The 26,104-nt window shown below is 35.2% G+C and overlaps 1 protein-coding gene across 2 annotated transcripts; it reads right to left on the bottom strand.

Annotated features, from left to right (window-relative positions):
* Positions 1-96: 96 nt before the first annotated feature.
* Positions 97-9,139, bottom strand: LOC103499811 (OVARIAN TUMOR DOMAIN-containing deubiquitinating enzyme 6). 2 transcript variants are annotated; one of them, XM_008462922.3, is made up of 10 exons: positions 8,988-9,139; positions 8,694-8,730; positions 7,718-8,610; positions 6,885-7,046; positions 4,216-4,293; positions 4,034-4,112; positions 3,642-3,787; positions 880-945; positions 624-798; positions 97-507 (listed from the first exon to the last, which is right to left on the bottom strand). In XM_008462922.3, the coding sequence occupies exons 3-10, from the start codon at positions 8,408-8,410 to the stop codon at positions 296-298; spliced, it is 1,611 nt and encodes a 536-aa protein (XP_008461144.1). In that variant the 5' UTR covers positions 8,411-8,610; positions 8,694-8,730; positions 8,988-9,139; the 3' UTR covers positions 97-295. The 2 variants fall into 2 exon arrangements, with proteins under 2 accessions (XP_008461144.1, XP_050936458.1); XM_051080501.1 differs by having other exon boundaries at positions 7,718-8,730.
* Between the last annotated feature and the right edge of the window lie 16,965 nt (positions 9,140-26,104).

The raw sequence follows: 26,104 nt of genomic DNA, 5'->3' as shown, positions 1-26,104 counted from the left end.
TTTTTTATTTTATCGACAGCATACAAGAAAATAATATCAAATACCGTATCAACAGCCATACATTTTCTGGGATGGAAATGGAATGGAAACTAAAGAGAGCTTGTAATAGAGTTTGCTTTATTATATCATACCATACTAGAACAGGATTCAAGTTAGTTGCAACATGCCCTCTACTTCCTTTAACATCTCTTCACTTTCTAAGTGAAACAAATGATGTTGGAATAGAGATAGAGGAGAAAGACCAACCTTCTTCCATCATTGTCCTAAGGTAATAGCTGCTGCTGCTTTCCCTTCATCATTCTGTGGCTTTGCCTTTGCGTCTGCTGCTATCCCCAGTTTCCAACAAATAACAAACCATTGAATCCACATCATCTCCAAATATGCTATAAGCTTCAATCACCTGTAGATAACTGAACCCCATCGAAAGCACCGTTCGCATCCCATTGCTTAAAACTGACTCCTGCACCCCACTCTCTCGCTTACAGTTACCCTCACTTCCCGAAGACCCTGAAGTTTTAATAAAACAAGACACTAGTAAGTAAACATAAAACTAACTTTTCATATTCGTGCACTTTTACATCCCATAAAAATATCACTACGTATTGATAATTGCATATACATACTGGCGCCTGAAGAAGACGGTTCTGCACCCGAGGTGGAGTTGTCTCTTCGGTCTAATTGCTGCTTCAAGGAGTATTTAGCAAGATATTCAGCTCTTGAAGCTTCCATCACCATCTGCTCGATCTCCTTTTCAGTTACCTCAAGATCTGAGAAATACCGTCCTTGAGCAAGAAGAGCCTGTCAATTCAGAAAAGTAAAAGATCGCTCTTATTTTTCAAAACCGCTCTAACCTATAATTTAACAGTCCAAGATACTTGCATTATCAAGCTGTTGATCTTGCTGCGCTTTTAAAGCAGCCTTCACTTTATCCTTGTCAACATTTGCCTGCAAAGTGCATATGAAAACGTCAAAGGTCCATACGACATTCAACAAAAGAAAGTTCAAAAGAATAACTTGCCGACTGGAATCTTTGACATGCTAAAACTGGGTAAGTGAAGATTTAGGGAGCTTTTGGCACGCAAAGTTGAGTTTAATTGGTAATTATTATACGAGAGAGAGTAACAGGGAGAACTGACACAAATGACAGGGTGATATGTGTGGGTTCGGTAACCAACCCTTTTAATTAATGACAGGCGGGGATTTTTTTACTCACCCAACCTAAGTTGGGGGCCTTAAGGTTTCAAGAAATTTTGACCCTCACTTCCGCCCAACCAAAACTTCAAGGACACCAAGGAAAATAAAATTAATAGCATATGGTCCTATCAAGTAGTCGATAGAACCTGAAAGTACATTCAAAGGTAGATCACAATGGAATTACAAGATAAACCAATGGAAAACTACCTTTTTGTCCTCAATTTTGATGAATATGTGCTTCTGGTCCTAGAGTTTTAAAAATGGACCTTTTTAGTCCCCAGATTTATAACAATAAACCCATTTGGTCATTGAGTTTTCAAAATGTACCTTTTTAGTCCCTGAGTTTTTAAAAATAGGTTTACAAGGTCAAAGTATTTTTTAAAAAAGGTACATTTTGAAAACTAGGAGACCAAATGAGTCAATTCTTGTAAACCTGAGGATTAAAAAGGTCTATTTTTAAAACAAAGGGACCAAATTCACATATTTATCAAAACAGAGGGACTAAAAAGGTAATTTTCCCTAAATCAATTGTTCAAAGTACTTGGACCCTCCCAATCTAGAGGCTACTCTCAATCTTTTTCATTCTCCACACCCTCTATTTATAACCAATAAGCCTAACAAATTATCTAACTAATTACAAATATATCCTTATAATTCTCAATAGCTAGTGCTTTTTAATGCTAAAGATACAGAATTAACTGCAATAGTCTGGAGGATTAAGCGCAAAGTGGAGAAAAAGGTGCAGGTTTTCTTTTTCCAGGAACACTATATATAAAAAGAACAACATATAGAAGGGAGAGCATAGTTGTGAAAATATGAAAAAAGAAAAACATAGTAAATTTGATTTGTTTGGTTAATAAAGAAAGAAAACCCTTAATCCTAACTATTTTTTAAAGAAATAATGAACAAGCCCCTGGGTCTTTGAGGTTTCAGGTTTCACAAAAGGTGCGCCTTGAGAACTGCACCTTGAGCCTAGGTCCAAAAGGGTTTTATAATCAGATGTATTTTAATGACCGTCCATTGAAGTTCATCCAACGAGAGAACAAAGAATAAGAAAGAAAAGATGGAATAAAAGCATATGTTTACAGTATTTAAATTCCTGCATGAAGCAAATCTTCTTTAGGTAATAATGAGGTGCTTGAGGATTGCGGCCAGACACACATTCTAATGAGTCTGAACATGAAAATTTTTCTGTCCTATTTCTATTTATTTATTTTTAATTTCAGATAGGTGGGGACACATTTAGGATACTTCTTGGGCACGCCTGGAAGTTATTTTTTAAAGATAAAATCATCCTACCTTTTACGATGGACCCAAATTTAAATCCCAAATCAATTATATGTTAAACTAAAATTTAAAAAAACAGAAAGGAAAGCCCATTTTGTTTCTTTTAACTAAAGATAAAAAATAGAAACATAAAAACTTAATTAGATTTTTAGAACTCATAAAAAGGTATCTCACTCAGTAATCCTGGGTGAATTTGCTCTTTTAACTCGTCAAAACTCAAAATTGAAAATTGAAGATGCCCAATGTGTAAATGGCTCCTTATAATTCAAGGCTTGAAAAGAAGGCTCTCTCAAGAAGAGAGCACCATTGCATTCATACCCATGTCATGGACAGATGTTAATAGGTCAAGTTGATGGCATCCATCGAGTAGTTACAAAACAACTTATGTTGGTTACTCCAAGTAGAGGCTGTAAACTAAACAAGGTAACAAAAAGAAAAGAGAGCTCTGAAAACTCTCTAGAATCTCTTTCCAAAGAAGCCAAGGAATAGCACTAGGCCCCTAGCAACATTCGTCCAGAGCACTAGCTTTGTCTTCCAGCCAACACCTCAAGAGGATTTCGGCCAACCACAAAATCATACTATGAGGTTTACACCCTGCAAACCAAATGTCTGACCGAACTGAACTTTTCAAGCAAACTAACATTGCAACAGACGGGAAAAACTCATTTTTACAGCACATAACGCACATTGGTGAATGAACTGAGTATTGGTAATATCAAGGACTGTGGTCCAAAAGAAATTTTTCACTTCCTTTGGAATCACCCCATCCGCCGTCCCAAAGAAAAGTACACAAAGCTTCATCTAACACTTCATTTTTTTTGAAGAACCAAAAAAAAAAAAAAAAAAAAAAAGATAAGAAAGAAAAGAAAAAACAAACAGGCAAATGGACTGTAACCATACCACACTTATCAGAACTTCCAGAGCAATGTATCGTGCCCATCAGAAGGATATCTAGTTTCCAACAACACCATTATAATCATCACTATACCCTTGGAAGGCTCATTGGGAAAATTATTTTAAAACCCACCTGATAGGGTTAGTGTCCTTATTTTTCACTATTTTGATGATCTCTCTGGTTCAAGGGAGGTTTTAACTGTTTCCTTCATTGTTTTTACAACAGAAAGGAAATAAACAACAGAACAAAAAAAAAAAAGGCATACCCCTCGAAGACTGCTGAAGCCAAGCCCTGCTCCAATTGCTAAGCGCCGTGGATCAACAAGAGAGTTGTAATGATTTCCATGATGATAACTCAACCGAATGGGAGGCAGGTCAGTAGCATAGTTTCCATGAAAGATGTTAATAGGTTCTGCATTATACTAAGGGTAATTAAAAATGTATAGAAAACATAGACTTCCATTTAACTACTAATGATAGCAAACAAACAAACTGTGAGAAAGTTAAAAGAAAAAAAAAATTAGGCCCCCCATGCCAACAGTGTCAATCACAAACAATAGGCATAGATGATTGACACACTACTTGAAATTCATTGGTAAAACCCCATCCAAGAGCAGTAACAATAATCGTACTAATATGATATAAACATAATTTGCACCTGTTCCATAAGAAAAAATATGGATAGGTCGATTATACATCTCACAAAGAGCTTGGATTTCGGCATTATTTCCATATACCTGCAACAAATGAAAGAGCCCCATTCCATCAACGGTCACCAAAATTGAAGGAAAAAGTAATATAGAATTAAAGCATAATGATAACAATTTAACTACTTGAAACCTTGTCTCTTCTTTTCCTCTTGCAATAAGATGTAAATCCTTCAGTTATGAACTGGGAAAAGTGATCCCTTTCACGCTCCTGAACAGTATAGTAAACTCAATTAAACGCGCAGGCAAAACTGGACCCAAATGAAGCATGATCTTTACACACAACTGGGACATGAAACATATTCAAAATAGTCGTCTATATGTACCCGTTACTGGAATCTGTATGAGAAAAAGGTTCCTCCTACAGAAATCCATGACTAGTTTGCTGTTTCTGTATAGCTACCTTTATTTGTTTATTGTAGCTAATTAATAAGGTGGTTCATCATTTGGCAGCCCATACAAAATTTGACGGGAAGTTAAATCCAGCTTTTCTCTGATTCTTCTTTCATTTATTTTTTTTGGAAAAGAATGTTGAATCTTCTGGAATACATTTCTATGTAAGCAACACAAAGGATCCATCCAATTGTTGTGGGGTTCAAGACTATAATAGTATACAATGTTGTAATGTACTACCCTCAATCTATATACTACATTAATCATTTTTTTTTAATATTTATAACTTTCATTGAGATTAAAAATGAAAAGTACAAGGGATGGGACCCTCTTAAAGACAACCCTCAGATAATGAAAGGGGTCCAATTAATCAAAATGTGTCCAATCGTACAGTTACGAAACTGCTTCAAAATTGAAACCCAAAGAGAACCATGAAATCTCACCAAGGACCAGACATCACTAGGATCCTATTCTCTTCCTCTAAAATTCTATGTCTATCATTCCTCTCACCACATATATCCCATAAAATCGCACACACCTCTGCTATAAAAAAAAAACAACCTTTTTCTTTCCAAGGGTGAATTCAGGAGAAATTCACTAATTGTTGCTTGAAAGTCATGATGTCCTGCATAATTAACAACAAAATCTTGTAGAAATAAGCTCCATACAGCTGTAGTGTAATGGCACTACCAAAACAGATGATTAAGGTCTTCCTCCGCTTTCCGACAAAGAATACTGCAAAATGGTCCCATAAGCGTAGTTCTTTTCCTCACCAACCACCGTAAAGTATTAATACGACCAAGTAACACTTGCCAGGTAAAAGATCTCACTTTCTTAGGGATCTTAAGCTTCCAAACAACCTCAAACACTGTCTAGTGGGAGAAGGATCCAACAAAGATTTGAAACAAGATTTGAAAGAAAAGCCTTCACTAGGACTAGGACGCCAAATTCCAACATCCTTTCTCCTCAATCTAAAAGAATAACTCTCAACGAGAGATAAAAGAGAAACAACCTCATCTTCTCTCTATCAGTCAAATTACGACAGAACCCAAAGGAAAAAGAAACAGAATTTTCAGACCACATCAAAAAATCTGATATAGGATGGTTTTTATGGGTAGATAAATGATACAGATGTGGAAAAGACAAAGAAAGAATATTATCTCCCACCCATGGATTCTCCCAGAATACTTATTCTGACCATCGCCCACAATACAATGAATGAATAAAGAGAACGTAGGTAATTCAAAAGCAATGCTACTCCAGGGATTCCTATGAGTGCCTTCAGCCCTTTTCGATATCCATACAGAGGGGCGGTTACCATATTCACTTACAATGATTTTGTGCCACAAAGCCTCTGGTTCATAATATAAGCACCATAGCCACATCACCAACAAAGCTCTATTGCTGACTCCTAAAGTTAATAATCACCAAACCCCCTTGATGCAACTGACGCCCTAACCCCTCCCAGCTAACAAGATGAGAACCCATTCCCTCATCGATACCGGTCTCTCATATGCTTTTGTAAACTTTTACATCCCAAGCTGGGAATCCGGAATAGAGATAGATAGTATACTGGGATACCCGAAAGCACAACTTTGATTGAAGTTAATCTTCCCACTTTAGAAAAGAAGTAACTTTTCCAAGACGCAAGCCTCTTGCAAATGCCATTGCAATTAATCATTTTTCTTTAATAAACAGCCAACATCATTGCGAACTGAAGATGTTAATGTCTTCTGTCTATTTATCATTGAGCAGTTATAGTATATAATAAACTTTGGGAGGGGGGGGGGGGGGGGGTGGACTTTAAGATAAGAGAAGAGCTTTTCTACAGGATGTTCAGAATGAAGAGAACTACATGTTAATCATAAGATGAGAATTCCATGAAGGGGTTGTTCTCTAAAAGATCTTGCATTATTCTTAACCCTCAATAAATATTGCCTGAGTGGTTCCGCCTCCTTTGGGAATAGGCTTGGACTTTTCCTCTATTTAATCAAAGATTAATTGTTTGATTTAATTGGTTTCTTGAACTTGAACATCTATTATAGGCACCCATAAGGTCAATATTTCACTGTCTCTGTTGCTCAACCTATACATGCCTACTCCATTATTGGCAGACCAGTTCTGTACAATATTTTTTTAGGATAAAATATACATGTATTGGGTCTTTCCTAATGTCAGTAACAAGAACCAATCTTACCATGCCTTTTAAACAAAAAATTAACACTTTTACGGTAAGAATTAATCTGCAATATCACCATTAAACATTGGTTCAACTTTGAAATTCAATTCAGTCCACAAAAAGATAACAAATTAATCTTTCTTGGTCAAAAGAAGATATGGAAAGCATGAAACTTTTGAGGCCATCATCATAATATCATCAAAGAGAGATAACTCAAGAATTCATCATACCATGTAATCTATGCACATCTGGCGAATCAGATCATATGCTTCAGAATCCCCATACACTTGATCTGCAACAGCACGAAAGAGGCAATTCCCATCCTCCAGCATTCTTTTAACTTCAAAACCCTTTACCCGCCTAATTTCAGCCTCAAATTGCCTCTCTCTTTCCTGGAATAAGTTAAATGAATTGCACACATTGGATAAGTACAAGAACTCATTAAGATGAATTGTACACATTGGATGAGAACAAGAGTTTATTAAGGAACCCATGCTTCCAAAAAGGACTAAAGTGCTCATTCGTCAGGAAGATCCTTGAAATTGTACGGTTCAAGGCATTCAAATACCTAGATAAATAAATACCCAAACAAGGGGTGGATCTTATTTGATAGTCAAGAAATAGAAGTGGAAAACCTTCACATGCATAATGAGTTGCATGAACATCTTAAACCACTAAAGCACAATGTGATATTTGTTCTTGGAGAATTAAAACAGAACAAGAAAACTGGAATTTTTTTTATTAATATTCTGCTAATAAAATAATATTAGCTATTACTTATACTATAACAAAATAAAGATGACCTATCACTTTTTTAATAGGTCAAAGAGTTCAATAACTAGCCCAATAGGTAATGGGTAAACAGCTAATAACTAACTATTTAAGCAAACTAAATACATCACAATGTTTCAGGCGAAATCACAAGATAAGAGAGGATTTTTAGAATTTTATATTAGCATATTGACATTTAAAACAAGAAAACAAGAATTTCAGAGTTCTAAAATATATTTAAAGAGTAAACCAAGACTCGATCAATTTATTTGTATCAACATAAAAACCTTACCTGATCATAATAGGACACATAACATGAGTTCTGCTCATCAGCACTATTGTAACCCTCACTATCAACATGTGATCTTGGAGATGAAGGGCGTGACCCAGTGAGGGAGGTTCTATTTGAAACGACAGACCAGGGAATGCCACTTCTTGAGGACCCAATTCTGCCAGCATTTGAACTTCCCAAGACATGTCTCCTTGTGTTTGATGAACTCACTGAAGAAGGTTTGAGTGGTGGGGCAGGGGGTGGTGGCGGTGGTGAATTCCCTCGAATGGCCTGTGAGGAATCCCCTTTACAGCACTCGTTTTCAGTTACATTCCTTTCAGGAATTAGCAACTGATCCGATACTATTCTAGCCGGTTCCCCTTGATCCACGGTATCATCTTTAACGACTTTCTCATTGTCTCCAGAAAGTTCCTCCCTCAAAATTTCCATCTGGTGATCATTACAAGACCCTTCGATTAAAACATCATCTGTTTTAACTGTCTTGCTTTCGCTATTGGCAGTATCCAAAACCTCATCAACAGTAGACTGTTCTTGTACAATCTCTCCAAGTTCCTCATCCTTCAAAGCTGGCTGTGGGGGAGTGGAAACATGTTGTTCAGGGCGAGATGATGAAGAAGCAGGGGCAGAAGATCGGTTGGGGTTTGTAGAAGAAGAACCACCGGAGGAACCTCTCGGTATAAGAACCCTCGTCATTGGAGTGGTGTTATCAAAGAAAGCCTCAAGAAATGAATGAGGAGCCCAATTATCAGCGTCAAGAAGCAAGCTTAGAGAGTCAAGAAGGCAGTAGGCATGGGTTTGTCACGAGTTCTTGCCTTGGGAGCAGTGACACCCAAACCTCGGCAAAAAATATTGTTCCAGCCCAGCTCCCTCTGCTGCTCCTTGCAAAACGATTTCTGCATTCCCCTAAAAATTCTCATGAGACCCAGACCTCGAACTTTAAACAAGAAAACCCTTCTTTTTAAGTAGTCGAATTTACCCGGAAATGATCAGAGAAGCGCTTCCACAAGTCCAAGCTGCAATAGAAGAACCATATATCACAAAGAAAAATCCATAAACAACAGAGAATTATACGATGATCAAAGGAAGAAAAGGAGGAGACAATCAATTATCCACCAGAAACATTTTTGATTCTTGATCAAACAAGACAAAACGGGGAGAAATGAAAAGAAAAGATCCGATCAACAGAATGAAGATGGAATCCATAAAGAAAAAGGAAGAATTAAAAGAAGGAAATGGGGAAGTTGACTGATGAGGAGTAAGATGCTCTCACCTGGAGGAGAAGAAAGCCCGGAATGTTGGATCTGGGAAGGAATGAAGGAAGTGGAGAAGAAAAAAAACGAGTGGAGAGCAAAAAGAAAAGAAAGGAATGAATTGAAAAGAAGGGAAATTTTATTTTTTAGGGTTTTTGCAGCGAAAAGAGGGAGAACAAACTTGGAGGCTAACTCAACAGTATTATTATTATTATTATTATTATTATTATTATTATTATTATTATTATTATTATTATTATTATTATTATTGTTACGTTTCTACAAAGTTCAAAATGCATAATTACATTAAACAAGTTTAAAAATGCCATTTATGCATAGAAGAATCTATTTCTTTGTTTATTTATTTTTGTTATATGTATAGAAGAATTTTAATTTATAATTACTTTAAAATTATTATTATTATTATTAAATAAAATTTTGCAAAAGGAGAAAAATTGAATTATTGGCAAATAAAAATTTGTTTTCGCCCACAAACCCAACTAATCAAATAAATTTATAAACTCCAATATATATGTTTATAGTACAAACGTAGTATAAGTAGCAGACCCGATTGTCTCCACATGAAATCTTAGTACTTTAACTGATCGATGAATTCAAATAGTCATAAGGTTGAGTGTTGTTCTGATTGCAAGAAATTTAAATAACATGAATGTAAAAGTGTAATTAAAAGTGGATTAGATTTGATTAAAAAGAGCTGTTTAAGGAATTTAGATTTTACTCATGCTTTTGGTTGTTTATCGATCTCTAAAGATTAATTGCATCTTTGATTTTGTTCTTGATTAGCATAGAACGCCATGACTACCATCTTAATGCATTAGTAAGGTGGCTAATTAGTTTACACGTTTAATTAATTTAGATAACCTAATTACTAACCGCTTAGATTATGGCATGGATGCTTTAAGTGTCATAAATGTAATTGTCTTTAGACAATTTAAACTTAATTATATACAAACCACAAATTCAAGTCCAAGCTGAGATTTATACACATAAATGCAATTATCCCTAAAAAAAAGCATCAAACTGGCATGGTTTATCAAGCCAAAAGTCATTTCTAAGCACAGAACAACAATTTACATCAAGAATAAAAAGAACTCAACAACAAACAAGAAAAATACAAGTATCAAAACCAAGATATAGAGTTTAATCCTACCTCTATGTTTAACTTAGCCACTTATAATGTGCTATGATGAAGTTCAATGGTGAAGTAAATGCAAAGAAACAAGAGTACATAAATGTTGGGAATGTGAAATTATAGAGAAAATGGAGGTGGAGACTTCAAAATCGAGCTTAAAATGACCTAAGCCAGACAAATTTTCTTTTATGGGCCATAACACTGTAGAGTTACAACACTCTCCATGATTTTCCCCTAATCCTGTCTTGGCGCATAGGGAGCATTGTGCACCTATAAATGCTTATTGTTCATCAATGTTTGGGAGTGTTGCAGGTAGAGTCACAGAGTTTTCTAAATATAGTGCTATTATCTTCTAGGGTTGAACAGTGTAGCACCGCACAAGGCATGTTGCACTTCGACCAAGACTAGTTTGGTTTTTTCATCCTTTAATTGTCACACCCCGCCCTGCACATGCCCTTGATTGGTATTCGAGACGCGGTGCAACTTGAGCATCCTTGACGTGTCTAAACTCCAAAGGCACTTAGTCTTGGGTTCCTTAACCCCCGTGATTGGTATTCTAGATTGGGGCTGTTTGGGGAAAGGGTTAGTACTGTGGGCTTGGGTTAGCCCAACCCTAACCCCTCGTTTGGCCCACGGTTTATGGAAATCCTAGTTCTACGGTTTCCTAAACACGGTTTCCTTCTCCCCCAACTCGGCGTATGTTTCGTCTTCAACGCGTGTTTCGTCTTTCCCTCAATCGTCGTCTTCAACCCGTGTTTCGTCTTCCCTCATGAAATCCCATCAAATATAAATTAAAATAATTATTAAATAATTACGTACTCGATTTGGCTACCCCAAATTTTTTTTTCTTTCAAAATTTGGTATACGATCGTTTAGATTTGGCTACACGATCGTTTAGATTTGGCTACACGATCGTTTAGATTTGGGGTTCCAAATCTAAATGGTTTTTTTTTCAAAATTTGGTATATGATCGTTTAGATTTGGCTAGAAGATCGTTTAGATTTAGCTACATGATCGTTTAGATTAGACTACACGATCGTTTAGATTTGGGGTTCCAAATCTAAATGATTTTTTTTTTCAAAATTTGCTATACGGTTGTTTAAATTTGACTAGAAGATCGTTTAGATTTGGCTACACGATCGTTTAGATTTGGGGTTCCAAATCTAAATGATTTTTTTTTTCAAAATCTAAACGATCGTGTAGGTAAATTTAAACGATCGTGTAGCCAAATCTAAACGATCGTGTAGCCAAATCTAAACGATCGTGTAACTAAATCTATGTTTGAAATGTCCACAAAGGATTTAGGATCCATTTGAAATTACAAGTTACATTTTTAATAAAACAAATTATCCGTATATCACTATTCAAACATTTTCAAAATAATTTATTTATTAGCTTTTAAAAGGTAATTAACTATTCACATCTCATCTAATTAATTATTTTAAATTATAAGAGCAATATACTTGAGTTTAGTTTAGTTTAGGTTACACCCAAGTCCATACTCACCATTTTTTCTACACATGCAAATAGCTCTAGATTTTAATTTATTGGATATAGTTATATGCAAATTAAATTGAAGACATTAAGATAAAATAACATGTTGTTTAGTTTAGGCATAAAATCCAATACATATATAAGACTTTGTTTCTCTCGCATATATTTATCCAAAGGAGCTTTTATTTCCCTCTAGCATTGACCATGTATTAATGCTTCACATGCACCACTGCATAAAAAGGGTTCTGCTTATTGGTAGATTCGTAGTTAGTCGAGTCAGGTAATAACTCATTCGAGGTATTTATTCTTGAGTCCTCCGTAGGTGGCAGACTTGATTAGATCCTTTTCTTTCCTCCTCCCTATTATTCATATTTGTAAGGTTTGTAGGTTTACCATTATACAACTTTCTTCCCAGCCCACAAGCAGACACTAAATTTGACGCCAAAAGTTGAGCAAAGAAAACGCATACATGACAGTACAAGGAATGGATTTTTTTTTTAACAGAGAAAGAACGTGTAGTTTACAAAAGAGAAAACCTACGCCTCAATTTAGTACTTGTCACACACTCTATAAATATTATGAAAAGTTCAAATCGATAAAAAAAATATATAGATTGATTATAGTTATGATTTGACATCGTATTAAAAAGTTAAAAAGTTTGTTATATATAGACAAAACAATATAGAATGGCTACAAATATAATGAAATATAGATACAAAACCAATTCTAAATAGATAAATGGAAAATGGGATTGAATGATGTATATTGAATAAACAAAACATGTGTAATCTAAGAAAACACGTATCATATTGGTTCTCTTCCATCACTTTATAGACAAGAATCTTCTAGCCAAATTTTGAAAAAAAATCGTTTAGATTTGGAACCCCAAATCTAAACGATCGTGTAGCCAAATCTAAACGATCGTGTAGCCAAATCTAAACGATCGTGTAGCCAAATGTGAACGATCGGGTAGTCAAATCTAAATGATCGTATACCAAATTTTGAAAAAAAATGGTTTAGATTTGGGGTAGTCAAATCTAAACGATCATGTAGAAAAATCTAAACGATCGTGTAGACAAATCTAAACGATTGTGTACCCAAGTAATTAAATGATCGTGTACCAAATCGTTACCAAATATATTACGCGCATTATTGACGGGGCATTTTTTATATTTTACACGGTGTCATTTCGCCGATTGGGGAGGATTTCATGTAGCCGAATCTCTATCTACACGGTGTCTCTTCAATTCTTTGTCTTATCTTTTCATGTCTACTTGGCTGCAGAATAGCTTCTAATATCTACTTTGGTTTACTTGTTGGATAGGTTTTGTTTGTGTCGGTTTAGTTTGGTTTACTTTCTTGCCCTTCAAGTTGTTTCTGCCCTTCATTATGTATATTACGATTTTGGAAAAATCTCTTCATTTGTGTTTTATCTCTTCAATGGTTTGTCTTATCTTTTCATGTGTACTTGGTTGCAGAATAGCTTGGTAAATCTACTTTTCACTGTTGTTTGACTTATCTTGTAGTCTACTTTTGTAGAGATTCCTCTGCCTTTTCTTGGCTGGGTCATTTATTTGCATATTTAATCCCCATATCCTCTCTATATAAACCTTCTTTTCTGCTTATGATTTACCACTTCCATTTCTCATTGCTTGGCTCTTTCCTTCATATTCTTCTTCTTCTTTCATAGGTAAATGGCTCTTTCCTTCATATTCTTCTTCTTTTGTATGTCCACTATGTTTGTATGCCTTGTTCTCTCACGGTTTGTATGCCTATGTTTGTATACTAACCTTTCATTTTTTTTCAGAAAGTCCCCGATTATCCCTCACTTATAAGAGGTATTATGGTTTAGGCATATGTACATTAAACTTCCATGTTCTATTTCTTCATTTCATTACATTATAAATTATGTATGTACGTATTTTTACAGACTATTTGTTTTGTAGTAATTTATTTTGATGGACATTTCATTTATATACATTCAATAATATTATTTTTCTTTCCATTGTATGTTTTTAATATCTGTTTAAATTAAACTTTCACATCCAACAAACGCCCTTTGAACAAATTTTCATACCAATGTTTATAACTAAGAGAAATAAAGCAAATAACTTAGCAAATTAACATACCAATGTTTATAAGTTCACAATTTTTTTATGAAAAAAGTTTTCAAAGTTTTAACGATCCTTGTAAGTAAGACAAATAAAGCAATTAACTTAACACCATACTATAGTTATAAGTTCACAATTTTTTTATGAAAAAAGTTTTCAATGTTTTAATAATCCTTCTAAGTAATACAAATAAAGCAATTAACTTACCCCCATACTACTTACAAACAAAAGACGTCCTTCTCTTACATACAAAAAAAAAAGTTTGAAAATAATATTTTTATCATAACGTTCTTCTCTCACATATGATTTTTCTAATACCTATAACACGTTGTACTTACAATTTTCATATGGCCTTTAGAATGCAACCCGTATTTTAAAATAACGTTCAAAACAAGTTATTTGTTTTATGTTACACAAGCGAAGTAAGAATGAAACATTTGTACATATGTTATTTGTTTTCTGTACGTAAGTTTTAAGTAAAGTTACAACTTTTTGTACATAAGATGGAAACATTTCATACATGTCATGTATCGCATATTAAATAGGGGGGTTTAGCAAATTACTAAGTTTAGGGTATTAGTAAGTGCGTAATAAGCTTTAATTAGGGATTTTTCACAATGTATATGGATATTGTACTAATTCACTTAGTACATATTTTTTAGGAAACTTTACATAGTTTGTAATGGACCAACAAACACTCCTTAGCGTCCTAACTGTGTTCACGCTGGCCCAACGTTAGATCTTACTAACGTTGGAGCTACTAATGAACGACAATAGGCGAATCACACATACACCGTCCGATACACGCCATAGAATAAGGCAGCTTGCATACTTTCGCATGATACACGAGTCAGATCTTGTGTGTCGCCAAGACACGCGAATGAACAGGCAAACATTCACAATTCTATGTCATTTACTTCGGACTGTATCTGGTCTTTCGTCCATCGAGATTGTCGACGTTGACGAAATGGTAGAAATGTTCTTGCACGTCCTTGCCCATGACGTGAAGAACCGCGTCATTTAAAGGGAATTTGTACGATTCGGTGAGACAGTATCATGACATTTTAACCTTGTACTATTGGCTGTCATTCGACTATACGAGGAGTTGATAAAGAAACTTATTCCGGTGACGAACAATTGCAATGATCAACGTTGGAAGTGTTTCGAGGTGGGTATGGTACAAGTTTAATGTATTTGAGCTTAATGTACGTGGCACTTATATCGGTGTGTTTATTACAACCTGCAGAATTGCCTTGATTTGTTAGACGGGACGTATATAAAGGTGAATGTCCCCAAAACAGATCGGCCTACATTCAGAATGCATAAAGGGGAAATTGCCACAAACGTACTGGGTTTGTGCGACACGAAAGGGGATTTTGTTTATGTCCTCGACGGTTGGGAAGGATTCGCGCCAGACTCGCGGATTCTACGTGATGCCCTTTCACGAGAAAATGGACTACAAGTGCCAAAGGGTATATCTTATTTATAATAAAACAACGCCGCTTTCTACTTACCTATTCAAAGCGCTTAAACGAATGTTTTAGTAACATGATATTATTATCTGTGCAATGTGGGTTATCCAAATGCGGAGGGGTTTCTCGTCCCTTACAGAGGCCATCGGTACCATTTGCAAGAGTGGCGTGGTGTTGGAAATGCGCCAACAAATGCAAATGAGTACTTCAACATGAAGCACTCCTCGATAAGGAATGTCATTGAGCGCACCTTTGGTGTTCTTAAGGGTCGTTGGGCCATTCTTCGTGAGAAGTCGTACTATCCCTTACAAGTCCAGTGTCGCACCATACTAGCATGTTGCTTGCTCCACAATTTAATCAACAGAGAAATGACATATTGCGACGACGTTGACGACGTGGACGAGAGGGACTCCACGTACACGACGACCACTGCTTCAGAAGACATTGACTACATTGAGACAACAAACGAGTGGTCTTAGTGGCACGACGAACTAGCTAAATCGATGTTCACTGATTGGCAGTTGCGTAACGCTTAGATAAGACAATTTTATATTACAAGTCATCGATTGTATGCATATTTCTATCACCTGTAAAATGTACTGTTGCATATGAAATGTACGTGTGCCTTTTGTTTGTGACTGTTAAATGTGAAATTGCTAACGTACTCCATGTATTTCTTGTAATTTGTCATTCGCAGTATGTCAACCTCAAACTGTTCCTTGAGACATGTCTGGACACTTTTGTGGAGTGTTTAATGGAGTTGGTGTCAATGGGGGGATGGAAATCGGATAATGGTATGTTTCGGCCAGGTTACTGGCCCAGTTGGAACGCATGATGGCAGAGAAACTACCTGTATGTCAGGTCCGTGCAACGACTGTAATTGACTTTAGAATAAAGACACTAAAGCGGACATTCCAGGCCATCACCCAAATGTGGGGGCCAGCATGTAGTGGCTTTGGGTGGAACGATGAAGAGAAATGTATCATTGCGGAGAAAAGATTATTTGATAATTGGGTTAGGGTAAGGAAAATAATATAAATGTCACACAATGTTCGCAATGTACATTTACTTAAACAATTTTTCTATCAGTACTCATAAGTGATCTTTTTTTCCCCACAGTCGCATCCTGCAGCGAAGGGACTTCTGAACAAATTGTTTCCATATTACGATGAACTTACATATGTACTCGGTTGCGATACGGTGATGGGTCGGTTCGCTGAGACATTCGCCGACGTGGGTCTAACGAGCCTAACGGGTATGACGAATTTGATATGGGGGATGGAAACGAAGAGTTCCCGTCCGTGTACAGCCAGGGGATTGACCTGTCGCAGGACGATGTACGCGCATCACGACCTTTTCGCGCTTCAGAGGGTAGGACCGGATCGAGTGGATCCAAGAGGAAGAGAGGAAGTCAGCGAGAGGTGGATGTTGAAGGCATACATCTGACACTCGACCAAACAAACGAGCAACTCAGGATGATTGCGGAGTGGCCTGCACACGCCTTTGCCAATGACAACCATGTGCGCACGAAATTCTTCCGCATATTGCATGAGATGCCAGAACTAACGAGTTTGGATAGGGCACTATTGCAAAGGCATCTCTGTCTCGTATGGATGACCTTCGGGGTTTCATACTCATGCCTGAGGATGAGAGGGAGGAGTTTTGTAGAGTCTTCTTACGAGGCATCACGAGATAGTTTATGTTTGTACAGACCTGGGTTGCTTCTTACTTGCTTACTTTTTTTTTTTTCTGTATGATGTTGACTGTTTATGCTTTTGCTGTTGTAGACAACTATTTTTTCCCTTCATAATGTTGATTTAAAATTAAGGAAAATAGTCACAATTTCACCCAAACGTTATAATAGGTAATTATATATGTTCAAAATAGGGGGACATCGCTATCGCCAATTACAAATAGGAAATAATTAATTTGTCTTTCAAAAAATTGAATTTTAATAAAATTTTCACAATATGTTCAGAAATTAATTCCAAATTGGACGACTGTCTTTACTAATTTAATAAAATTACACATACAATAAATTATTTGCAATAAGACGAGTTTGACGCTTTCATAAAAAAGTATACAATAAGAATTTTTTTCTTATCATATTTACAATCTCATTTAAAAAATATTATACTACATAAAAAAAATTTATTAACCCAACCTATATAACACTTTTCTCAAATAAATTTTATCATAAATTTGACATAAACCTACCCACCTAACCCTTCCCCCAAACACATTTTATCATAAAATCCCCATAAAACTACCCATCTGACTCTTCCCCCAAACACATCTTATCATAAAATCCCCATTAACCCTTCCCACCTAACTCTTCCCCCAAACAAATCTTATCATAAAATCCCCATTAACTCTTTCCTCCTAACCCTTCCCCCAAACAAATCTTATCATAAAATTTCCATTAACTCTTTCCACCTAACCCTTCCTCCAAACACATATTATCATAAAACTACATTTCTAAACCTTTTTCCCAAACAAGGGTTATGATAAAACTAGTTTTATCATAACACTAGTTTTATCATAACACTAACCCTTCTTTAAATCAACCCTTCCCCCAAACACACCCTTAAGCTTTGCTTAATTGCCTCATGACTTTTCTTAATCTTAACTTATACCTTATCAAAAGCCTTTAGGTGACATGCAATAACACAGAGAAGTAACCAAACTAAGACTTTATTAAACTTCATTAAGCGTTTTATAATGACTTTACAACAAATACATATACACACATATCTTTAAACTTTAAAGGGTAAAACGCCTTGGCAGCCTTCTTCCTAGCAAGCCCTCTAAACTCCTCTTACTTGGCCTTAACGCTTGACTCCTGGATATGAGTTTTAAAAACGTAAGTCTAAAGGACTTAGTGGAGTTTTAAGAAAACCTTTTCGTAATACCTTTGCAAATGTTCTTTCATCAAACATCAAAATATTTTATGTAAACAACTTTTCCATTATAACATATCAAGCACATTTTAAGCATAAACATATCTTTTCATAGTAATAAATCATTTCGCATAATCAATTCTCATAAACATAACATCTTGTACAAACACACATTAGTTATCGTCATTCCTTTCGTCAAGGATCTTGAATCATTCTCTACGCTAGGTCATGTAACTTCGTGTTTATACTACTGTAACGACAACATCCAAGAATATACAAATTCATCCTTGTTGCTAAGGCCACAAAGCCTAATACACTCCTTTCAACGTATTAGCTAGCTTCTCATCACCATGTAGCCCTTTTCACCCCATTGTTGCCTTGGCTTGATGTGTACATAATATTTAGCTCATTCATAGGAAATAACTAATGGTTTGAACACCATTTATGAACAATTTATGCTTTAAAATACATAAATTATGCTTTGCAACATCTAAGCTTTTCATGTAAATCTCTTTTAGAAACATTTAAATTGACATATCATCATTTCAAACTATCAACAAGTTTATAAGAATGCTTAAAATCATTTAAATACTTTAAAGAAAAACACTCACCCTACTTAGCTACTTAAACTTCAAAGGCTTCTCTTCTTTTTCTTCTCGCATAGTCTTCTCGTGGAGATACTTTGGCAGCACTTTAACGCTTAAATTTTTCTCTTCAAATTCTCATAATAACCATGACTAATAATTTGTTGAAGACCCCTATCTATACTAATCCTTAAACAAGCTTAGTCACCCTTAAACTCGATAAGTCGCCACCTCCTCCTTCTTAGTGATACATGTGTAATTATAGGATTTAACTTAATCATGCTTAACTTAAACTCGTGGCCCATTTAATAAATTTAGGAAATTTCTGGGAAGTTTCCTTGTTTATTCTTGCCAAGTTCCATTTCACGAAGAATTCTAATCACCTAACCTTCCAAAAGACTTCTCACATAACCTTTCTCGTGGACTAACCAACTAAAAGACCTATTTTAGGGCACTTAGTCAAATTTTAGTTCTTCTCTTAACTACGGGTCTTAATTACTTGTCTTAACTTTGAGTCTTATCTACGGGTTTTAACTACGGGTCTTACACTAATTTCTTTATTGTTGATGCTCTAAAGCTCACTTGGCCTTGGGCTGTAAGGTCCTCCTTGTTGTTGTATAATAAAATTACTTTTTTTAAAAAAAAAATGGCTCCAATGGTCCATTTTGCTCCTTTAGTTGCTCAAAACCTCTACAATAACATAATAAACACATAAAATTCAAGAACAAGCTCAAATTAAGTTAGAAAAATTAGCACGTTTTCAATGTTATTAAACACACACAATTTAATTTTTTTATGCCTCCGAGAAATGCAGAGACATACGTTTGCTTGTTTATCCATGTTATGAGTTCGACGCATAGAGATGCAATATTGTCTTGTGCAATGACTAATACATTCTATTGTGTGATTATGCTCTTTACTCGTAGATCTATCATTGAGGCTCTAAGTATGCAACTTGTTGGTTTTTATGTCCTAAAACTAGTGATTTGTGAATGTTAAATTATTTTATTATTTAATAAAGTTGTTATTGAAGTGCTGTTCAATAAATTGGTGTTGAATAAGAGATTTGCTCGTTATAAACTCAGAATCCAATAAACTAAGGTTTCTTGACTATAATATGAGTACTCAAACATTAAGTAGTAGATAATTGTGGATCAAGTTTGAGTAGATAGTTCAAATGATCTATAGTATAGGAATAGGTTCAATGCCTTATTCTTGCAACATTATGGATGCAATCTACTTTGTATTTAGTACAATCGATGTGATCTTGGATCACTCATGTAGAGACATGTAAGTGGAGGTATCATATGTAGAAAAGTTTGCATAAGACAAGATCATGAAATAGTCACTTTTACATTATAACACCGTTTACTGTTTAAAATTGACTATTTCGACTTTAATGACCTAGGTAACTTGACCTTAAGCTTCAGCTAACTACGAACTCTTGTGCTCTTAATATTGTAGATATATTTGGGTCCACCTAATATAACCATAATTAGTAAGTTGACCATTCATAGGAGGTCATAGTTAGCTTAGGATTAAGATCGAGTTACCTAGACCATCAATAATTGAAATAGTTAGTTTTAATCAGTTAACAATGTTATAATGTAAAAGTGACTATTTCATGGTTTAATCTTATACAATCTCATTACTTAGGATGTCTACTTTTTCTTATATGTGTATGTGTTTTAGTGCTATCGTGAATATGACATTGTTGTTCTAAGTATGTGACTAAGCTAGGTGACTACGTTAAGATCATGCGATAAAAAGAGCAGACTTAATCTTATGTGTTGCTTAACTCTATTGATGTGTCTATTGCATATAAGATTTCGTTCTCTTGTCTCAGTGTAAGTGAGAAGAGAGGTTTACTAGGTAAACCAAGGTCGAATACAGGAAATTTTGGGTAGTCATTGATTATAATGCGTATATTAGTCTTATGCGGTACTTGTACAATAAAATTATATCACAGTATTGCCTAACTACTTCTATCATTATTTACACTAAATTTGTGTCGTGAAGGGGGGAATAAAGGTGATCAATATGTACGAATTTGAACTCAGTGTGTAAAAGCAAGAACTTGGAAGAAAAATTCTTTATGTTATAATGCGATACAAGGAGAGTAAGTAGTTTCTTGAAGCAATATGAATTTCATAACTGATTTCAATTTAAGGTGAGCATCCTCTTGGAGCCTTCACTATACTTGCCCTCCTTTCGAGATGCAAATACCAACACACTCGCATTTCTGATATGTATGTTAAGGAGGGACCCAGTGAAGTGATCGTATTACTACAATCCTTTCACCGCCTGTTCCGTGAGGTCTTTGTCACTTACTCTCTCGAGTAGTTAACTCTCCAATAGCCAGTTCATTCTTTCGAATAAAACTAGACGTTGAATAAAGCTAAGCCTAAACAGGATAAGTAATAAGAACATTCAGGTTTTTTGAGAACTTTTACTTATGTTTGTCATTCATAATCATAAAGAATTCAAACATGCGATGAGTAAAGAAATGAGAGAATGAAAGTGAAATATCATTGTATTCATAACAAAAGTTTTAGGTCCTCGGTCATGGAGTTTTTTAAACTATCAATACAACCGAAATTCAAAGTACAAATGTAAGGGAAATGAAATGAGTCAAGGGGCAAACCACGATCTCTTGTGTTCTTTAGCTTTATTTTATGCCTATTACAAAACTAAGAGTGAATGAGAATGGTCCTTTACAACTCTCAGTCTAAGCTGGAAATGGTCCTTTACAACTCTCACTCTAAGCTCTTACCTAAATTATAGAGAGGAAAGGTTAGAGATGAAGTTGGGATTCTTTCACCGAAGATCACACACCCAAAATGAAGGAGGCGCTATTATATTTATAGGCATTTTTGTGATAGGATTGCACAAGGTCTAATGTGTCATTAATTTCCTGACTTCTGATCATTGTCATGCGGCACTAAAGATGTCATTTCGTCCTTTTTGCTGACAATCTCACCAACTTTTCTTTTCTCAAAATACCCTTGCTCATTTATAGAAAATCTTATTATCATTTTTAGAAATGTGCATGTTTTAAAAAATGCTTGATTCTTCTAAGTGTTCTTTTTATTAACTTACATCAGGCGTTGATTGAAAAATCATTGGTATTCTATGAATTTGTTCCTCTTCACAACTATAACTCTTATCATTGCTTATTTATTACTTGTGAAACCTGCATTCTGATAGAGGGGTTCCTTGTAAATTAATTTTTGAAGTTAACATAATTAGGCTTGAGTAGCCGTTTTGAGATAACGCGAGTGACAGGATAGAAGGTGAAGGAATCAGACAATGCATTGTAAGGAAAGGTTGTGGTACAATAAGATAACGCGAGAAGGGAAGATGACAACAAATATTTAACCATTTATTAGGTGAGAAGCTAGAGGAGGAGTCTGATTATTCAGCTAAACATGAGTTAAGTTTAAGTTAAGCATAGTTTAAGAAGGATACTAAACTAACACATGTAACACACTAAGTAGGAGTTGTCGAGATTAGTATGGTTTGCTACGATCTATTTTATTTGGCAAGAGTGTAATCATTGTCTCCATGGTGGTCAGGCTCGTGAGCCCATTGCTCTATTTCAGATTATTTGGACTTGTTTTTGTGCTCGTGCTGTGTCTTGGCATAAGAATGTTTAGAATCTTATTTAGTTTTTTTTCCTTTTGGTTTCTATTTGCTTGTTCTTGGGCTGTTGGGTTGTTTTCTTTGTGTTGTTTCTTTTCCCCGATTTGTGCGGTTGTTTTTAGGTTTATTGATTTTTTATGCTGTTTCCTATGGTGCTTTTGTTGTTCTTTCTGTGTTGAGCATTTGTTGCTTTGGTCCCTTGGCCTTAGATTGTGAGGTCCTCCTTGTTGTTGTATAATAAATTACTTTTTTTAATAAAAAAAAGTCGAAAGAAGTACTGAGGCGTTCTGGCATTTGACCTTGAAATGTTGGTTCACCCAAGTCATGTCCACACTTTGGTACGTTGAGGGCGTGTTCTGAGATCGGGCATGGGATTACTATTCTCATATGTTGAAGCTTTTCTCCTGTTTTTTTGGCTGGGGTGCGACAACATTAAAGTTTTATTCTTAATGAATTGCGTTAAAAAAATATGCTAGCTTTTTTAAATGAAGCATTAAAGGAAGATTATTTTTTATTTTTGAACGCTTTAGTTCGAACCTCATACACTCCCAAGATGAACTTTAGTAAATGTTTACAAAAAGGTTTGAGTTAAAGCTTGCTTGCATACTATAATTCCATAAGCGTTTTCTAAGTAGTACTTTTTTTTTAAGGTGTTGTAATAAGAACAAACACAAGGATAGGAAGATTTGAATCTAAGACCTCTTATCCACAAGTACATACAAGCGCCAGTTGAGCTGAACTCATGTTGGTTAAAAAGACTAAGTTGTAATTATGTTGACAATATTTCTATCATTAAAGTTATCCTTCCAAGGTTCAGAAGAAATAGAACTTCTAAATGCATAAAATTAAAACAAGTGATAAGGGAAGAAATTGTGATAAAGGGAAGAAATTGTGATAAAGGGAAGAAATTATGATATAAGAATTGAGTAAACTTGTAACGCCATGTATTGAAACTAGATAAACAGATTAAAAGTACAAAAGAAGTGAAATGAAAATCAAAAGAAGAATTAAAGGACATAGTAGAGGACACCCCAAAATTTAAGAGTCATTTAGTGCTTCGAGAGCATCAAGGGGTTCCTCCAGATCAGGCAGGATAATTGAAGCAGGCATGTGTTTAACAAACACCTCATGAATGTAATTCATTATAGTATGGAATTGCTGATCTTATCACCTAGAATTCATCGGATGAGGGTGGGTTGTGATCAGACCTCAGAACAAAGGGTTGCAACAACATAAGATAAGTCGTGTTTGGTTGTGAGAATGTTAAGCTTGTTTTCCAAAACTTCATGTTCTTTGTGCAAGGCTACAGAGTTGTCTTCAAAACTTTGGAATGTGAGATGTAAGTCAACAACATCTTGTCACACGTCTTTACTTTCCATGTGGGGATCTTGAAGGCAGCAAGCAGATAATTTTGAGCCTTGAACAATATCTCAAAAGACTTGTTCATTGGTTTGCACACAATATCGCCAATGAACTCAAACACATCCTCAATTTCATCACTTGTTGCATGTTCAGGTTGGATGTGATAGTTATATAGTGAAGAGATGTTATCAAGCTCGGACTCAGTGTTGGATATAGGTGTAATTGATTCTATGCGATAAGTCATCGATCATGGTCATGGTATGCAAATTACTCACTATGTACTTATTTATCGTATGAAAACTAAGTCCTTATTGATTTCAAGTTTTCCTACTGCATGCCCAAGTATAAGAGAAACAATAGGTTTATTCGGATGATCTAGAGTCGAACATAGGGAATTGATATCAAAGGTTAGTGTTATGATTTACTCGTCATTCAATTGGTATAAAAGAATTATCTATACAGTGTAATGAAATGTATGTTTAACAATAACTACTTATCTACACCAGAGGATCTGTAAAAGGTGAATTAGATGGGTGCAAAATAGAGATGCGAACTAACTTGTATTAAGAATGGGTGAAGGAATGTCTATGTATGACTAGACGATTAGGTCATGAAGGTCTTGATGCGATCTAACTTTCATAACTAGTCTCTGATTAAGGCGAGCTCCACTCAAAGTCTTTAAATGCTACACTTGTCCTTTTATCAGGGTACAAATGACTCAACCTAGCCAGGTGAGATATATCTATAAGCATTCACTTATAAAACGTATAACACTTCGTGTTTAAGGACAACAACCTCTTGGCGCCTATTGCCCACACTTGTTCTCTCGTTGGGGTACAAATGATGGAAGTTATCTCGCCAAGGTGGAGTTTATTAACTTCTCCTTGCGCATGTTAGCCATATCCTTGCTACATTCCCTCTTGGGTAGTTGGCTATATACACTGACCAAGTGATGAAAATAGCTCAAATAACACGATAAGAGTTATAAGTAAAACAACTTATCAAGAATTTCCCATGAGTCCTAAACTAAAATAACACATTAACAAATGAAAGGTAAAAAGATGAATGGATTGAAGATATATAACCATGTAATATATATTTAAAAGAATATAGGTCTTCGATCATTCTACAATATGAACAACGTATATTACAAAGAATACAAAAATGGAAAGAAAAGAGAATGGAATGTGATTACAAGTTAGGGAAAGAAGGGAAATGGGCTTCCCTCCATTTAAACTCCAAGCTCTCACTTGTAGGTTGATCGGAGAAGAAGAGGGTTACTTTTACAGACGGCAGAAAGGAGCCTTTTTACGCTTCTCTAGAATTTCGACAGGCATAAGCATATAACTTTTCACAAAACTGACCATCATTTTAGGTCCATTCAGACCTCCCTCTCTTAAGGTAAAAGGAGACTTTATATAGGAAACTTTCGATGGGAAACTTTTATTCTTCTGATCATGTTAGCATCAAAAGCCACCATTGTCAGTCACATCATCCCCAACTATCATTTTTGTCTTCTAGTGAACCATGCTCGCGTAGTGATGAAGGTCCTCAACTAACATTTTCTCTTGCCAGATGGGTTCTTGCATAGCTCTTGTGCAATATCCTCTACGATTCACTAATATCTTATTTTGCTTTTATTCCAATGTTAAGACGCTGAAATGCGGTAAAACAAACATGGATGCTTATGTAAAGTGTATTTCTAAATACTTATATTTTTTCAGCATAACCATGGCGTTTTGATACACTTCTTCTACATTTTGGCCTCATTATTCTATAAAAGGGGATACAATAACTTGTATTTCTACAAGTTATCACACCCCCAAATTTAGAATAATGCATGTTCTCAAGCATCTCTCTGTATTATGCTTGTTCTCAAGCACAAATCCTCCTAAAGACTTACCTTCCTTCTTGCATTTCTAAACTTCTCAAAATGCGATCAAATTTTATTCGTTATTCATGGTTTACTCTTATCGTGTACTTTTTGCTATAAAGACATTTCTAAGTTCAAAATGCGGTAAACATAATACTCAAAATACCCTTGTTCATTCCTACCAGAATCTTATTTTCAAAATCAGAAATGGCTAAAGTTTTTGAAGAGTTTTGAATCCTTTTATTCGGTGAAAAAATGCTTTTTATTACACTTACTGAAGGTTTGGCGTTGAGTGGAAAGTCATAGACATTCAATGAGTCTATTTTTCTCTTCAACTATAACTCTTATCACTTCTTATTACTCAAACTCTCTAAATTTTACTTTTGAAGATTTGCTTCTTATATTTGCGAGAGGATGTAACATAGGAGTTGTTATTTTAATTGAATAAACGAATACAAAAATTTTAAAATTTTACGCTTTTTGGCAATGTTTTAACTTTTGTTAAAATGACTTATTTTAAAACGTCTTGGTGGGATTTCCAAAAAG

Source organism: Cucumis melo, chromosome 12, assembly GCF_025177605.1.
Source record: "Cucumis melo cultivar AY chromosome 12, USDA_Cmelo_AY_1.0, whole genome shotgun sequence".
NCBI classification, from domain to species: Eukaryota; Viridiplantae; Streptophyta; class Magnoliopsida; order Cucurbitales; family Cucurbitaceae; genus Cucumis; species Cucumis melo.
Note: the sequence above shows the minus strand (reverse complement) of the source record. Positions and strands in the feature narration are given on the sequence as shown.